Source organism: Accipiter gentilis, chromosome 10 (assembly GCF_929443795.1).
Source record: "Accipiter gentilis chromosome 10, bAccGen1.1, whole genome shotgun sequence".
NCBI classification, from domain to species: domain Eukaryota; kingdom Metazoa; phylum Chordata; class Aves; order Accipitriformes; family Accipitridae; genus Astur; species Astur gentilis.
The window spans coordinates 3919345-3935962 of NC_064889.1; the positions used below are offsets into that span (position 1 = coordinate 3919345).

At 56.5% G+C, this 16618-nt stretch overlaps 2 protein-coding genes across 2 annotated transcripts; one reads left to right on the forward strand and one right to left on the reverse strand.

Annotated features, from left to right (window-relative positions):
• Window positions 1–2190: 2190 nt before the first annotated feature.
• Window positions 2191–8287, reverse strand: LOC126043933 (cytochrome P450 1A4-like). Its single transcript, XM_049812926.1, has 7 exons — window positions 8260–8287; window positions 6451–7316; window positions 6092–6218; window positions 5735–5824; window positions 5529–5652; window positions 4844–4930; window positions 2191–3631 (listed from the first exon to the last, which is right to left on the reverse strand). The coding sequence occupies exons 2-7, from the start codon at window positions 7306–7308 to the stop codon at window positions 3325–3327; spliced, it is 1593 nt and encodes a 530-aa protein (XP_049668883.1). The 5' UTR covers window positions 7309–7316; window positions 8260–8287; the 3' UTR covers window positions 2191–3324.
• Window positions 8288–12468: 4181 nt separating this feature from the next.
• Window positions 12469–16379, forward strand: LOC126043922 (cytochrome P450 1A5-like). Its single transcript, XM_049812903.1, has 7 exons — window positions 12469–12607; window positions 12955–13821; window positions 14260–14386; window positions 14955–15044; window positions 15127–15250; window positions 15640–15726; window positions 15955–16379. The coding sequence occupies exons 2-7, from the start codon at window positions 12988–12990 to the stop codon at window positions 16259–16261; spliced, it is 1569 nt and encodes a 522-aa protein (XP_049668860.1). The 5' UTR covers window positions 12469–12607; window positions 12955–12987; the 3' UTR covers window positions 16262–16379.
• Window positions 16380–16618: the final 239 nt, after the last annotated feature.

Below are 16618 nucleotides of genomic sequence, written 5' to 3' on the forward strand. Positions count from 1 at the left end.
CCCCTCCATCACACCTTCATCACCTCCATCACACCTTCATCACCTCCTTCACACCTTCATCACCTCCACACCTTCATCACCCCCATCACCTCCTTCACACCTTCATCACCCCTCCATCACCTCCTTCACACCTCCATCACACCTTCATAACCCCCTTCACACCTTCATCACCCCATCACCTCCTTCTCACCTCCACACCACTCCATCACCTCCTTCACACCTCCATCACACCTCCATCACCTCCTTCACACCTCCATCACCTCCTTCACACCTCCACACCCCTCCATCACCTCCTTCACACCTTCATCACCCCTCCATCACTTTCACACCATCACCTCCTTCACACCTTCATCACCCCTCCATCACACCTTCATCACCTCCATCACACCTTCATCACCTCCTTCACACCTTCATCACCTCCACACCTTCATCACCTCCATCACCTCCTTCACACCTTCATCACCCCTCCATCACCTCCTTCTCACCTCCACACCCCTCCATCACACCTTCCTCACCTCCATCACCCCTTCACACCCCTCCATCACCCCTCCATCACCTCCTTCACACCTCCATCACCTCTCCATCACACCTTCATAACCCCCTTCACACCTTCATCACCTCCATCACCTCCTTCTCACCTCCACACCCCTCCATCACCTCCATCACCTCCTTCACACCTTCATCACCTCCATCACCTCCTTCACACCTCCACCACCTCCTTCTCACCTCCACACCCCTCCATCACCTCCATCACCCCCTTCACACCTTCATCACCTCCATCACCTCCTTCTCACCTCCACACCCCCCCATCACCTCCTTCACACCTCCACCACCTCCTTCTCACCTCCACACCCCTCCATCACCTCCATCACCTCCTTCACACCTTCATCACCTCCTTCACCCCTCCATCACCCCCTTCACAGCTTCATCACCTCCATCACCTCCTTCACACCTCCATCACCTCCTTCCATCACCTCCCCCCAACTCACCAGCAGAGGCACAGATGCATTCATCTCCCGCTTTCTCCTCGGCTCCATTAAAATCAGCTTTTCCCCCCATCTGAAGCCAGAGGCTGTTTTGCTCATTACTTGGAGGAAGGAGCGGGTGGGGTGCTGGATCCGTGCGCCAGCTGACCTTCCCGAGCTAAACGGCAGGCTGTGCCGGGGATGCGAATTAAAAACAAAATCATTACTATAGCGGTCGGTAACAATAACGTGAAGGTGAGCGAGGTCACGGCCGAAGGAAGGCTCCTCTTCTAGAGAGCAGCCTTTCCATGGCACAGCCACAAAATTAAAAATAACTCCATGGTACAATGGGTGGCACCATTAAAAAAAGCCACTGAATTGCCCAGCTGTCCCTGATGTCCCAGTGATGGATGGAGCCAAATATTAACTTTTCTGCACTTATTTTGATTTTATCCCTCACACCACAGAGCATCCCAGGGCAGGGTTTTGGTGAGGAGCACACTTTTCAGCAGACTGAATTTTGCCAAGATTCCTGGTATCATACCCCCGTTCGAGGGCTTGGCTAAACATTTGTGCCTCACGAAAAATGCGCCTGTTGGGCAAGAGCGGTTTCCTACCCCACAGAGCTGGAAATCCTGGAGGGCTGGTCCTTGCAGAGATGCCACTTCAGGTTTGAACAGACCCCAATTTTCCATATAATCCCTTATTACCTGCATGGCAATTTAATGTTTATTGCCTTTTTGTTAAGGGAAGTTATGCAAAGCTTCAGAAATAATCATGCTCTGAGACAAGGAAGCACAGAGCAGGCAATGGCCCGAAGCATCCCTTCGTGGATCGCCTCCCTGAGGGTTCCGAAAGGCTGTTTTCAAGCTATTGATTCATTATTTTTTTTCAGGGATGGAAGGGGCTAGTCCTGATTTTTAGTGAAATCCTGAACCGAGCTGGCACTTAGCATCACCTCTCTGCAAATCCCAGATGATGTTTTAGCTTCTCTATATACACAGGGAGATGACCAGGCCCAGAACCCATGGGGACTAAAAACTCCCCCTAATGCCACTAGTGTCACAGCCCCACCAGTAAGGGAACAGCCAGCTCATGTCCCCATAGGAAAAACCCTGATCTAACATATCCAAGTCAGATTTTTAAGGATGATAGAGGTGTGTGTGGGGGGGGTTCCCCAAAAAAAATCTTTGCCCAGTGGAAGACGACCAGCAAGAAACTTAAGAAACTTTCATATAAGTATTTATTGGGTTAGAAATACTGTGCAGTGTATATCCCAGCATATGGATGCATTCCACACAGGTACAAAGAAGCAGGAATCGCTGCTTCATTTGCCATGAGACTTCGCCTTCACGCTGGCTAAAGCGGGCTGCAACATAAGGCAAGTGCATCTCCTGCAGTCCTCAAACCCTTGCTCCTTTTACTAGTCTGAGTACAGAAACCTATTGCTTGCTAAAAAAATTGCTAGTTTAAAAAGAGCAGCAAATACATAGTCAGAAAGCCAGAAGTGTTCTACTGTGCCTCTTACTGCTTCTTGTCCCTTATTCTCAGTCCTTGGATATTTTCCAGGAGGCTTCTTGTTAGGAGTTTAGCTAATATCTCAATTTGTGAGCAGCACTGCTTACAGATTTTTTTTTTTTTTTCCTAGTAGGCTGTCACCAAGGATTGGTAGAAACACTCAGGGATTCATTTCATGAATTTACAGTCAGGGAATTTAACTGTGCGAGGGTGCACCCAGAACAGGTCCACTCGAGATGGGTGCTGGCATTGCCTCGAGAGCCCTTTAGAAGGCAGCTGGAGCAGTGGGGAGAGCCTGTTCCCATTGGCACAAGGAGCTGAAGGCTTCACAAACAGCTCTGCCAAACGAACTGGAAAGACTTACACCCCGTGGGAAAAGGCTAGCCAGGTTTCTCAGGGAGGAACCTGCAGATTTATTCCTATTTGATGGATGAAGGGAGTTGCCCACGGCAGCTCTGGCTCTGCCTGCAGCGCTGGGCAGGGCGAGGACATCCCTACCGCCATCCCACACCGCTTCTCCCAGCCCAAAGCACCTTCCTTCCCATCACAGGGCTGCGGTCCCCCTGGACCTCCCCCCCACCACCAAGAGGGATGAGCGGGCTGGACCTCTGGAGAGCTTTTCTGCAGGCAAGGGCAACAGAGCTGGCTAGAGGGGCTGCGAGGAGCCTGACAAAGCCGGCTTTATCCCTCCCCGCTCGCATTTACATGCGATGAACAAACCTCCAGTAAAGCAACACAGCGAGGGGCTGTGCTGGCTTCTAGAGAGCATTAGCAAAAGCAGGCTGAGTGTCCGACTGCAAGGGCTGGCTTTCTTCTGCAAAGCAATGCTTCCTCCTGCAGCTTATGGAGAGCTCTTTGCGGGGAAACGCTTCTTAATCTGGAAGCACTCGCATTTCTTGTATTTCATTGTCAGCCCGTACTGAGGGCTGATGTCCACCTCTTCCCCAGGGCGGAGGCTGAACTCCAGCTGCTGCAGCATGGTGGCCAAGAAGAGGAAGACCTCCCACCGGCCAATGGACTCTCCGATGCATCGCCTCTTCCCCAAGCCGAAAGCCATCACTTTGTCGCTCTCCGTCCTGCTTATTTCAGTCCCTGCAGCGCTGAGGAACCGCTCAGGGTTGAAGGTTGAGGGCTCCTTCCAAAGCTTCCTGGAGCAGAAAGGAGACACGCCTGAGGAAGCCGTTTTCACCCATTGCGATGGGGACAGCAATCAAAAAAACTCCTGGCAGAGAGAAGCATTGCAATGCTTTCTCATTTCACCATCCAAAAACTTTGGCAATCTCTATCCCTGATCTAAAATGCCAACTACGTGTCAGACCCCATCAGCTCAGTCTATTGAAACCTCTATTTCAAACTCAGATTGTGTTTGCCTGTGCAGATACCAGAGACGGATTCAATTCAGCATGCAATAGCTAGAGATCCTGCAGTTTCAGCCAAAAGGAGAGCACAGAAATCGCTCAGCAGCTCTTAAAAAAAAAAAAAGGAAGGATGGAGACCTGAGGGTTTTCCCACCTTGAACCCTCCCAGCAAAACTTCCCAACCTGTCCCAGCTCAGCTGCTGGGAGGTGCCACATGGGATTTTCCAGTGTCTTAGCTGAGAATTTCTGCTAAGAAAGGCCCTGAAGACGGTTTTCCCACTGCAATGCTCACCGGCCTGTGCAGGAGCAGAAGGGATATTGTAATGTTTCTGTGCTGCTGGGCTATTTGGATACGTCTTGAGCTTCTGATCCAAAATACCTGATCTGGAAACCACCTTCTGTATCAAGACTTAGTCAATTTACTCCCTCCCCAGGAGGGTTTCTACTGGAGAGCAGTGGAGGGGTAAGATGGGGCTTTGGTTTCCAGATCCGCTTTCATTCACCAAAGCTGATTATCAGCAATAACAACACAAGCAGATTGAGTTTAACGAGAGTCGCATCACCACATTTTTCTCCCTGAAAGAAGGCACCGGGCAGTTTCCATTGAGCACATCCAGAGCCATCAACCCAGATCAAAAGGGCTGCTTGGCAGGAGGATCTACCGATTCCTGATTATTCAGCAGCCCAAGCTGCCAGCTCTCACACATACATGGAAAGTCTGGTGCACTGAGGACATCACCACCTTACTGCACATGAATTGGGTAAGCCCTGGTGTTGGGGAGTTGCTGAACTGGTGACCAAGTCGACCCAGAGCTTCTCTATGCCCAGGAGAGCCAAGACTGGGCTCAGCATCAAACCCACAGGATTTTTGGTCCAATCTGCCCTTTCCTGCCTTCACGACCCATCCAGCTTTTGGGATGTTGTTCTAAAGGATCAGAGCGATCTTAATGCCAGGCAAAGCCATCACAGCTCAGATAAGCACGGGGGATTTGGTATACTCACTCATCATGATTCACTTGCCACTGGTTGATAAACACGCAGGTATCCTTGGGGATGTAGTAGCCATTCAACACCGTCGCTTTTGTCGTACTGAAAGAGATACAGGTGGAGGGGAAGAGAAGTTAAGAGGAGACCCACAGCTTCGCAGCAAAACAGAGCTTGGCAAGTCCTAGGGGTGTTTCATTTTCGATGCCCTGTTTGTACTCTTAGGACTGGCTAGGAAATACCCCAGTTTGTATTTTGGGGACTGAATAGTCTTGGTTAACACTTTTCCTCAAGCAGAAAGATTCCAATTTCAGGAAGCTGGATGAGTCACGATGTGGTTTCTCCCAAGCCAGGGACAAATATAAACCCAGGGGTGTTTGCCACCCCTCCACTAACAAAGGCTTTGGAGTAAAACCACTCTTGAAGCAAAGGATTCAGCCCCAGGAAGGCAGCAAGCCAGGCAGCTGCCGGCCCCGAGGGCAGCGGATGCAGCCACAGGCACCAGAGCAACGTGGCAGCCGCCCTATCGGCAACCGTGAAAGCCACGGAGACCTTTAACGTGAGCAATTCAGGCTGTGCACCGGAATATTTCCCCATAGCAGGGATTGATTCCCAGGCAATTACCTGCCTGAATTGCACCTCCCAGAAAACCACTCCAAAAAAAACCCCCCTGAATAACATGTCAGCCGCTCCAAGTCCGTACCTGTGCGGGATGGTGAAGGGCAGGAAGGAGGAGTGCCTGAACATCTCCAGGATAAAGGCTTCTGTGTAGGGCAGCGTGCCTCGGTCCGACAGCCTCGGTCTCCTCTCCCGGCCGATGGTCTGGTCTGCGGGAGGTCGAGAGGAGGGCTGGGGTCAGCCCTGGCCGGAGAGGTTTTGGCCCCGGAGGAAGCAGGTTCAAGGACTCACCTAGTTCTTCCTGGATCTTCTTCTGGATGTCAGGGTACAAGGCAACATACATGAGGCTCCAGGATAAGGCAGTTGCCACAGTGTCAAAGCCTGGATGGACATAAAGGCATTGAGTTACCAAAAGAGGACAGCTGAGTGGGTATTTACAGATCCCAGCACTACAGATGTTTGCCTTGGAGCAGTTCCCCCATCAGCTACCACTGAAAAGCTACCTACTCTGGTCACGGCTCAGGAGGGCACCCAAGAGACCAGCAGCAGCTCCAAACACCCAAGCGTGGCCAGAGTCCCACCCCAACATCTCCAGCTCCCCCCCTCAGCCTCCCAGCGGCAAGGCTGTACCCTCCGAACTGTTCATACCTGCCCCGAAGAGGTCATTGACGATGCTGATGATCTTCTCGTTGGAGAGCGGGACACGGGCATCCTCCCCTACGCTCTTCTCCTGGCAGTGCTCAATCAGCGAGTCTGTGATGTCCCGGATGTGCTCCTGGGGAAGAGCCAGTGGGTCAGGGACATCACGGACACCTAGGGCTGGGGAAACCTCCCCCAGCCAGTGCCGGCTCCTGGGGGGAATTAACTGCAGATTGGAGAGATCCAAGGAGCTTTCCTGGGCAGAGGCTGGGGGACAAGGGAGTACCCTCTTCCCCCCATTGCCAGGCAGGCAGCATCTGACAGCTGTAGGCATCTCCACCCACTTCCAAGAGCGTCCGTGCTCTTACCTTATCAAAGCTGGTGTAATGCTCCTGGACAATTTTTTGCACAAAGAAGCTGAAACGCCTGTTGATGTCCTTAAAGAGCTGCATGGTGCGGCTAGGAAGATACCGGAGCACGGGGATGAAGTCAGCGGGGTTGCCAGCAGCAGCCACGTCCCCAAATTCGTTGCTGAGGTTCACCAAGCTGAGCAGCTCTTGGTCATTGTGGTCGTAACGCTTGCCAAAGCACATGGCGCAGATGACGTTGGCCACAGAGACCACCAGGTAGCGGTTAAGGTCAAAGCTCTTCTCTTCATCCATCAGCTGGAGGAATTTGGTGACCAGGTAGTCAGCCTCCTTGGAGACGTGCTCCTCCAGGAGGCAGGTGGAAGAGGAGGTGGGGCTGGGGGCGGTGGAGAAGGTCTTCAGGGCGTTCTGGGCCAGCCTTCTGCGGGCTTTCCACACCTCCCCCGAGTCGGGGCTGAAGGCCAGGCTCTGGCCATTCGAAATGTATTGGAAGCTGTGGAGGTCAGGACGCCCCATGAAGTCTTCTCCTTGCTTCACTAGGGCTTGCTTGATGGTGTCCAAGCCGCTCAGCACCAGGACGGGCCGCGTGCCGATCCTGACCTCCATCACGTCCCCATACTTCTGGCTCAGCCTGGTCAGGGCCAGGTGCGTGTCCTTCCTCAGCTCCAGCACGTTGCCGAGGATGGGGTAGCCTCTGGGTCCTGGGGGGGTCTTCAGCCCCTTGGGCACGTGCTGCCGGAAGGACTGGATGAGCAGGAAGACCAGGCAGAAGACGGCAGCCACGAGGAAGACCTCGGTGGCCGAGACAATGCCTTGGCTTCCCACCAGAGACATCGCAGCCTTCGTCGCCGCCGGCATGTAGAAACCTTAGTAATAAACCAAAGAGGCATTATGAAAGGGGGAAGGTCCCTGGAGCACCTCTAGTTTGAGATGCTCTTAGTAGCAACCACATGGGACCGCAGGCAGGAAAGCTGGGCTTAACTTCTGATCCAGAGCTGCACCGGTTTTCTGCACTTTTGGAAACTGCTTACACTTAAAAGCAAGTTTTTTTGCTAGCCAGGAGTGAAAGGAATAGGTCCCATAGCTTTCCCTCTGTGTGCCAGGGAAGGAAACACGCTCTCTTAACTACAGGACCTCTCTTTTCTACTACAGAGTCTTTTCCAGAGCACTTGACTATAGGGGAGCTGAATTGTCCTGATTTGAGTCATCTGGTTGCTCGTGCCGAGCCTCTGCTTGCCAGCAAACTAAATACAGCATTGCCACAAATCTTCCTAAAGATCCACGGCCATGAAAGCTAACCATGGCTGGAGTGGGGGGCCGGTGGGCTGTGGGCACCTGGCTCCCAGCTCTGTCAGAAATCCCGCAGAAAACCCCGAGCCAAGGGTAGGAAGAGGCTATATCTGAAAGCTCACCTTCCCTTGGGTTTGGCAGGGTGCTACAGCCTCCCACGGGACAACTGGGTCCCATGGGATGAGGAGCCTGGGGGGGGCTGCTATGACCCCTGCACCCCAGTGGGTTCAGCCCAGCCGGGACCCCCTCCCAGCTGCGGATGGCGGCCACCCAAGGGCAAGAGGGGCTGCGGAGCAAGAGTTACCTCCGGGACACGCCAGCAATCACCTTCCAACAGCTCCGGGAAAGATGCTACGGGAGATTCGGTGAGCCGGAGCGCGGGAACACCCTGCAGCAGGGTACCCCCAAGTTTTCCATCCCTCGGGGGTCCCCCGGGAGGGCTGGAAGTGCTTCCCCGCACCTCTCCATCCTCCGGTCGGAGAGCTGAGCCGTGGGCAGCCCCCACCCCAGAGTACTCACCTCCGGAGCGGAGCTCCTGGGGGCCCGATCCTCCCGGCAGGTACCCCGCTCGCTTTTCGCTCCTGCTTTATATGCATCGCCGCTCGCCCTGATTGGCCCGGCAGCCTCCCGTCACGTGACCGAAGCCTAATCAAAGCTGACGTGCGTCTAAAACTTCTAACTAACTAACTCGGACCCCCCCCCCCCCCCTCCCTCCCACGCCACCCCTCCCGGTGGTGGCAGGAGAGTGGACCGCGTACCCCCCCGCCACGCGTGGGAGCCCTGCTCCCCTGCCTGTGGCCGCCGGGGAGGCTGCAAAGCGGTGGGAGAAGGAGGCGGGGGGGGTCCCGACGGGGCGGGCGGGGGGTGCCGGTACCGCCCGTGGGTTCCAGACCGGGGCGGGGGGGACACACACACATCGCGTGCGAAGCGGGCGGGATGTTTGGGCAACCCGCGCCGCCCCGGTCACTCCAGTCACGCTACCGGCAGGATCTTAAAGGCGCCGGTCCCGAGCCCCGGTTCCCCCCCGCCCTCGACCCTCCCCGTCCCCGTCGCAGCCCTCGCTGCGGGTACCCGGTTCTCCCCCCCCGCCCCCGCCCCGCCGCCGGGATGGCCCCGATAGCCGGAGCCGCGGGGCGAGCGGGAGCGTGGGAAAATAGCCCCGGTGTTCTCGGTGGAGGGCAGGAGGGGGGATTCACTTCCCCACGGGGCCCCGCGAACACGCAGGGAGGAGAGTGGATCACCCTGCCCAACGCCGTGCTGTAGCGATCTGCCCCCTCCGGGGGCTTGCCGGGATCTCCGCCGGTATTCCCCGGTAAAGCAGAGGGAGGAGACCCGGGGTGGTGGTGGGGGGGGGTTCACGGGGTCTATACCCCGCCCCCCCCCAAGCCCGGATCGGGTCCCCGTGGGGAAGGGGGTGGCGGGGCAGCCCCGGGTGGGGGTCACGGCCCTCGCTGCCCCGGCCCGGTTAAAGATTGTCCAGGTTCGCGTGAGAAGCGGCCGTGCCCTCTGTCACCTCCTGTCCCTTGGGGACAGAGCCGGCCGGGGGTCGAGGTGGTCCGGGGATGGGGCAAGGGGATGCAGCCGGAGAACGGGGGAGTTACATCGGGGGGATGCTCGGGGGAACAAATGGGGGGGGTCTCGGCACCAGTTCGCACCTCCAGCCCCGCACCAGTCCCCGTGGGGTGACAGGCCAGGACCTGCCCTTCAGGGAGGACAAGGGGGACCAGCCCCGCACCCCAAATCTCACCCCCTCCACCCGTAAGCCCTTCCTTAGCCCGGCCACAGAGGGATGGGAGAGGGGCCGAGGGGGTCCCGCCCTGCCGGGGGGTCCCAGAGGTGGCACTGGGGACATCGCGTGCGAAGGGGCTCCGGACAGACCCGGAGGGCCGCCCCGGTCACTCGCAGTCACGCTATGGGTGGGGGGGGTTGGGGGGGAAATGGCTTTTAAAGGACCAGGGCGGTGGCCCCACGTCCAGGAGCCTGGCCCGGGGTCAAAGCGGCGCCGGAGCAGCTCAGGATCAGCCCCCCCCGCCCCGGTTACTGGGGCTGGGGGGGTTCCCCAGCACCCGGTACACTGTCGGGGGTAACAGGGCTGCATCCCCTCTGCCATGGGACGCTGCCGTCACCTCCAAAGGGACAGCAGCCCTCCCCTGCCACTTGTGTCCCCCTCGATGTCCCAGCCCTCTCCAGCCACGAAGAATGGGGGAGAGGGCGGTTTCCCACCGTGCAAAAGGGGGGGTATCAGTCGTGCCACCGCAAATGTCCCCTTTGGCATCCAGGGGACACTGGACGGTGCCCTAGGCTGCTCCAACGGTCCCAGGCAGGGCTGTCCGTCCCCAGGGGACACGCCGTGAAAATGTCCCCCCGCGCTGTCTTTCCCTGGGACTGGGGAGAAGGGCTGCTCGGGACACGTGGATCAAGCAGGAGATGTCAATGAGTCCATAAACCCCAGGCGGAGATGTCTCCACGCACGCTCGCGGGCACCTCGTAAAACACACGGAGGCACCCACGCCCGCAGCTCCCGGCAAACCCCCGTCCCTCCCCGTCGCGCTGCGTGAAGCTGGCACGCGTGCGTTCGCCCCGTCTATATGTACGCCTATACAGGCACGCTGCCGCACATACCAACTACGCGTACACGTTGCGCGTCCAGAGCTGACACGCACCTGCGCTCGCAGGCGCGCGCATTTTAACACGCTCTTACGTCCTCAAACGCGCTCTATGTTTCTTATATATGCAGAAATAGCTCGCGTGCCTACAAACGCACATTTATGCCCTTGCTTGTATGTATTTGCGCCTGTTCGCGTCCACGCGTGCTTTGCCACCCGTACGCACGCCTGCAGGCACCGTCGTCCTCTTGCTCACGTATGTCCTTGCACACGCATGCCGGCACGACCGTACACGCTAACAAACCCGCAGGCACGTAGCCGGGATCCTCCCCGGCGCGGTGACCCACGGAGGGAAACAGGGCGCATCCGTGTACCCTCGCAGGAGTGTGCGAGCCCTGCCAAGGACAGGGGACCGACAGCTCCAGGGAGCCGAAGGCTCAGCTTAGGGGTGGTGGCCAGGGTGGGAGCCTGGTGCTGGGTGAACTGGGTGAGGATGGGGTGTGAGGCTGCCTGGCACGCAAGGCAGAAGCTCTTAACGCTGTTCTCATCAGGAGGCACCCTGCCCTCGCAGGGCTTGGCAGCGAGCGTGAAGGAGGCTGGGGGGGGGGGGGGGGGGGGGGGCAGAGAATGGGTTGGGGGGGGGGGGTAGAAGAGGGGCAGGTGGGTCCTGGGGATTCCCAGCCCTCTGGGATTCCTGATGTGGCCCCAGCACCCTCCCCAGCTTCTCCAGCGCTTTGGGATATGACGGATCGGGAGAAGCTGGTGTGGGTTCCCTATCAGTGCAAGGCAACCAAGGTCTGAAATGCTGCCCGGGGGGTCGGTCTGTCCCCCCCCCCGATCCCCCCCTGCCGTGCAATGGAGCTGGGTAGATCTGTGAGGATGGGAGACGCCGGCCGGATCCAGCCTGCGAGACAAGCCCTGCATCGTCCTGCTCCTATGAAACCCCAGCCTGCCTCCCCAAAAATGCTCCCGAGCATCTCCCTCGCTGAGGGGCACTGCCTGGTGAAGCTGGGGCTAGTAGGTCTGCAAGGTGCCTGGCAATTATCAGAATGAGTATTAGCAGCCAGGGTTTTGTAACTGTTCTTGCCAAACATTAATGAACGGCGTCATTGCTATTAATGAGCCTGATTAGACCAGATGTTGAAAGCCTTTATTAAATATTAGCTCAGCTTTTACCTGAGCCAAATTCCCACTGTAGTTTTCAAAGATTGAATGAAACCTGGGGCTAAACCCCACAGCTCTGGCTCCTTCCTGCTCCTCCAGCTCATCCCGGCCGCACTTCCCAAAGCCCTGCATTTTGCCCCAGCTCAAGCAGCAGCCCCACTCACTCCCGCATCTCCTGCCAGGTGGCACGCTGTGTTTTCGGAGGGATGAACTGCCCCAACCTTGCCCTGCGCTGCCCCTTTCACCTCTCCTATCTCTCCGGCTCACCTCCTCCCCTCCGCCCCGCCACTCCTCTCCCTCGCTGCCTGTTTGCCACGGAGGAGCCGGGGGAAACGAGCCAGCCGCCTTCTCACGCAAACCTGGGCAATCGTTAACCTGAGCCTGGCTCTGCCGCTGGGGCAGAAGGTCCTGCCACCACTGGTCCTGGGGCACGGGGACCTCTGGAATGATTCCCTGGGGGTAGAGAGGGCTGCGGCCGTGGATGCCTTGCTGCGAACGCATCCCCTCGCTGCTGGAAGGAGCCGGAGCCTGCAGCTCCCAGCACGACCAGAGTGGCCGTGGAGGTGACAGCCCTCTCTGTGTGCTGGGAACGGTCTGGTCAGCCCGGGAAAGGTCTTTGGGGGAAACACCGGCACCCACATCCCACGGGGCAGTGATGCCGAGAGCATGTCCTCCATCCTCCCCAGGGCAGGGCTTAGGGACCCCCTTCTGCCTCCCCATCCTGGACTCTAGCGCAGGCAAGTGCCCCGGGCAGGAGCAAAAAATCACCATTTGTCCCCCAGAGCGTGTTGGAGCTGAGGAATTATCTTTCCTGGCTTCTTGGGTTGGCTGCAGCCAAGCTCAGCCCCGTTTGTTAATGGGTAGCTATTCAGCAGGGCTTTCGTGCCATGACCCCCCCCAGAGATAAGAACACGACTGTGCAATGAGAGGAGGGCATATAAAGCCGTGGCCTTCCAGGCAGCAGGAGAAGGAGGTCCAGGCGGCAGAAGAGGATCCCCTCTGCTCCGCAGGGCGGGCAGCTGCCAGACACCCTCTGCCTATCTTTGCTGGGAGCCACGGGCAGTAAAACCAGCCCCGTGTATCGCAAGGATCTGCAGGTAGGAGAACAACGTGTGTGTGCGCGCATGTTTTTGAAGATGGATATAGGACTGGGAAGGTCATATTTGGGTCTGAAGGAGAAATTCATGCCAGGGCTCTGCCAGTGGGTGCTGGGGTCTTCTGCAGGGGAAGGGGTGCCGTTACAGGCTCGGGGGGGCTGACGTCCCCCTGAAGTGATGGGTGTGTTTGGAGTCTTTGTAGGTGTCCAGCTATTGCCCCTTGCAAACCCCAAAGTGCTGCATAGGCAGCTCCATCCCCCTGATGGCCTTTCTCAGCATCAGGAACATCCGCAGGACCCAAGCCGTTAATCCTGGCTCTTCACCACGCTTCTGGTTAACTCCTTTAGGGTTCCTACATACCGGCGGTGACGAAGGCTGAGATGTCTCTGGTGGGAAGCCAAGGCATTTTCTCGGCCACCGAGGTCTTCCTCGTGGCTGCTGTCCTCTGCCTGGTCTTCCTGCTCATCCAGTCCTTCTGGCAGCACGTGCCCAAGGGGCTGAAGACCCCCCCAGGACCCAGAGGCTACCCCATCCTCGGCAACGTGCTGGAGCTGAGGAAGGACACGCACCTGGCCCTGACCAGGCTGAGCCAGAAGTATGGGGACGTGATGGAGGTCAGGATCGGCACGCGGCCCGTCCTGGTGCTGAGCGGCTTGGACACCATCAAGCAAGCCCTAGTGAAGCAAGGAGAAGACTTCATGGGGCGTCCCGACCTCCACAGCTTCCGCCATGTTGCGGATGGCCAGAGCCTGGCCTTCAGCCCCGACTCGGGGGAGGTGTGGAAAGCCCGCAGAAGGCTGGCCCAGAACGCCCTGAAGACCTTCTCCACCGCCCCCAGCTCCACCTCCTCTTCCACCTGCCTCCTGGAGGAGCACATCTCCAAGGAGGCTGACTACCTGGTCACCAAATTCCTCCAGCTGATGGATGAAGAGAAGAGCTTTGACCCTTACCGCTACCTGGTGGTCTCTGTGGCCAACGTCATCTGCGCCATGTGCTTTGGCAAGCGTTACGACCACAATGACCAAGAGCTGCTCAATATAGTGAATGTAAGTCATCATTTTAGCAACGCTGCTGCTGCTGGCAACCCCGCTGACTTCATCCCCGTGCTCCAGTATCTTCCCAGCCGCACCATGAGTTTATTTAAAGATTTCAACAAGCGATTCCTCCATTTCCTGCAGAAGATTGTCCAGGAGCACTACAAGACCTATGACAAGGTAAGAGCTTTCAGGACCCTCAGCTGCACTAGAAATGCTCTCTGCCCCTCTCTATTAGCAAGTTGTTTTTCTTTGTGCAGCCAAGCATCGATGGGCATGTACGTTCTTGCAGGTATTGCTGCATTTAGCGAGTCCACCTGTAGTCTCACTCACTCAGCCTCTCCATGTGCTGTCCAGTACTACAGTCCTCCTTCTCCTCCACAGCCCTGTGTGACAGGGGCAGTTTGTTGCCTGAACATCTCACCTGTGCCACAGGTTCCCTGGAGAACCATCTCCTTGTTTTCATAGGTCGCAAAAGCAGTAGGGACCACGGGGGCTGAAAGGTGATGTTCTCCAGAGCTCATACGACCCTGATCTCTCCCAGCATCAGGCTGTCGTTCAGTAACGCCCATTCCTCTGCTGGTTCCACGGCCATGACTTGTCTTCTCTTCCTCTCAGAACAACATCCGAGACATCACTGACTCCCTCATTGAGCAGTGCCTGGAGAAAAAAGTGGAAGCAAATACTGCCACACAGATCCCTAAGGAGAAGGTTGTCAATCTTGTGAACGACCTCTTCGGAGCAGGTATTTTTTTCCCACCGGTCCCTTAGTTACTGCAGTTTTTCTCAAGCTCCTTGTGTTAGAGCTCTGTCTGACCCATCTTTGTCCAACACCAGGCAGCCAGTTTGGGTCTAAGCACTCGTTCTCCTGCTCACTGGTCTTCCCAGACACTCCAGAGACATCCCTAGAGACCAGCATGGGACATTAGCTCTGGAAAGAGGCGTCAGGGAAAAGCGAAGGGCATGGCTTGTAGCTCAGTCAAGCTTCACAAGCCAGGGTGGCTCTTCCTGGTTGAGGGAGATGTCTACTGACTGATTCATCTTTGACTTACTCTGCGGAAACTCCCCCCGATTCTAGAGAAGTTATACAAACCTGACATAACCCAAGGGTGAATCAGGATGAATGACAGCAGAATATTTTAGCAAAGTTTTCTCCGACAGGATAGAAACCCAAGTCTTACTGTGTGCCCAGGATGTCCTCCTCCGCCTTCTTAGCCATCCGAGACTGCTCCATGTGGTGGTTGGGCAGCAAGCCAAGGCGTGTGCCCTGCATGTTGGGCAGACCTCATCTCCGTGCTTTCCTCTTTGACCAGGCTTTGACAGCGTGACGACTGGCCTGTCCTGGAGCCTCATGTATCTCGTGACGTACCCCGACATCCAGAAGAAGATCCAGGAAGAACTAGGTGAGTCCTTGAACCTGCTTCCTCCGGGGCTAAAACCTCTCCGGCCAGGGCTGACCCCAGCCCTCCTCTCGACCTCCCGCAGACCAGACCATCGGCCGGGAGAGGAGACCGAGGCTGTCGGACCGAGGCACGCTGCCCTACACAGAAGCCTTTATCCTGGAGATGTTCAGGCACTCCTCCTTCCTGCCCTTCACCATCCCGCACAGGCAAGTGCTGAGGCTGCGAAGGAGGTGGAGGGACAAAGTGGACTTGGGGCACCTCGTTACAGCCGTGCCGGTGGTGGTGTGGTGAGAGGCAGGGAGCTTATAACCGACTGGTAGAATGCTGGCTTCATCGTGGACATGGGGAGCTCACAGCTCTTGTGCAGGGCAGTGGAGGAGCTCCCAAAGAGCAGTTCTTGCCTTCTGCTGACTTCACTGAAGATACTCCACCCAGCTCGGGTAGGGGTTGCCCAATCCAGCTCACGGACAATGCAACTGCCCCTTCTAAAGCCACCTCTTTGGGCCGCATCCTTACTTCACCAGCGTCAGGGGCAAACTAATAGTCCCCTGAGGATGCAGAAGACCCAAATTCTCAGAGTCTTTTCTCTCTCCAGCACCACCAGGGACACAGTGCTGAACGGCTACTACATCCCAAAGGACCGCTGCGTGTTTGTCAATCAGTGGCAAGTGAATCATGACGAGTAAGTACCTTCCGAGGCAGAAAGCCTCCTGCAGTGACGTACGGGACTCTTCCTGCACAGTCACCTTGCTAGGCAGAAGTGGGGTCAACTTGCTTTAAGAGAAAAGGGAGCAGGTGAGGTGTCTACTAAATTCAGGGATATTCTCACTGACAGCTCCCACCTTCCAGTGCCCTCCCTACACAAGTGGCCAGGAGACACCATCTCAGCATCTGATGGTTTTCCTTCCAGGAAACTTTGGAAGGATCCACTGACCTTCAACCCGGAGCGTTTCCTTAGTGCTGGAGGGACCGAAGTGAACAAAGTGGATGGGGAGAAGGTGCTGGTTTTCGGCCTGGGCAAAAGGAAGTGCATTGGGGAATCCATCGGCAGGTGTCAGGTCTTCCTTTTCCTGTCCACCTTGCTCCAGCAGCTGGAGTTCAGTGTCTGCAACGGCAAGAAGGTGGACATGACGCCGCTCTATGGACTGTCCCTGAAGCACAAAAGATGTGAGCACTTCCAGGTCAAGCAGCGCTTCGCCATGAAAGGCATGAACTGAGCAGTGGGCTTGTCCATTGCCCAGACATCACCGAGGGACGAAGACCTGGGTGTCCCTGTAGCAAAGCTGGGTCTGGTGCAACTTTATGGGATGACATAATAAACTGAAGCCATCGAAACTCCTGCCTTCTCTCGTTCACTTTGTAGCTTTTCTCGCCTTTTTCATTTTCCAGCATTTCCAGTGTTGGATACTCTGTCAAATGTTGGATGTTCCATCACGTCTAGTCTTAGTACCGCAAAACACATTTATGGGGTGTGTGAACTGTCTTTTGCTAGAGGCAAAGGGAATGTACCCAAACCCAGACCATCTGAATACCATTGGGCCATATTCTTTTAGAACTGCTCTTTGATAGCTGAA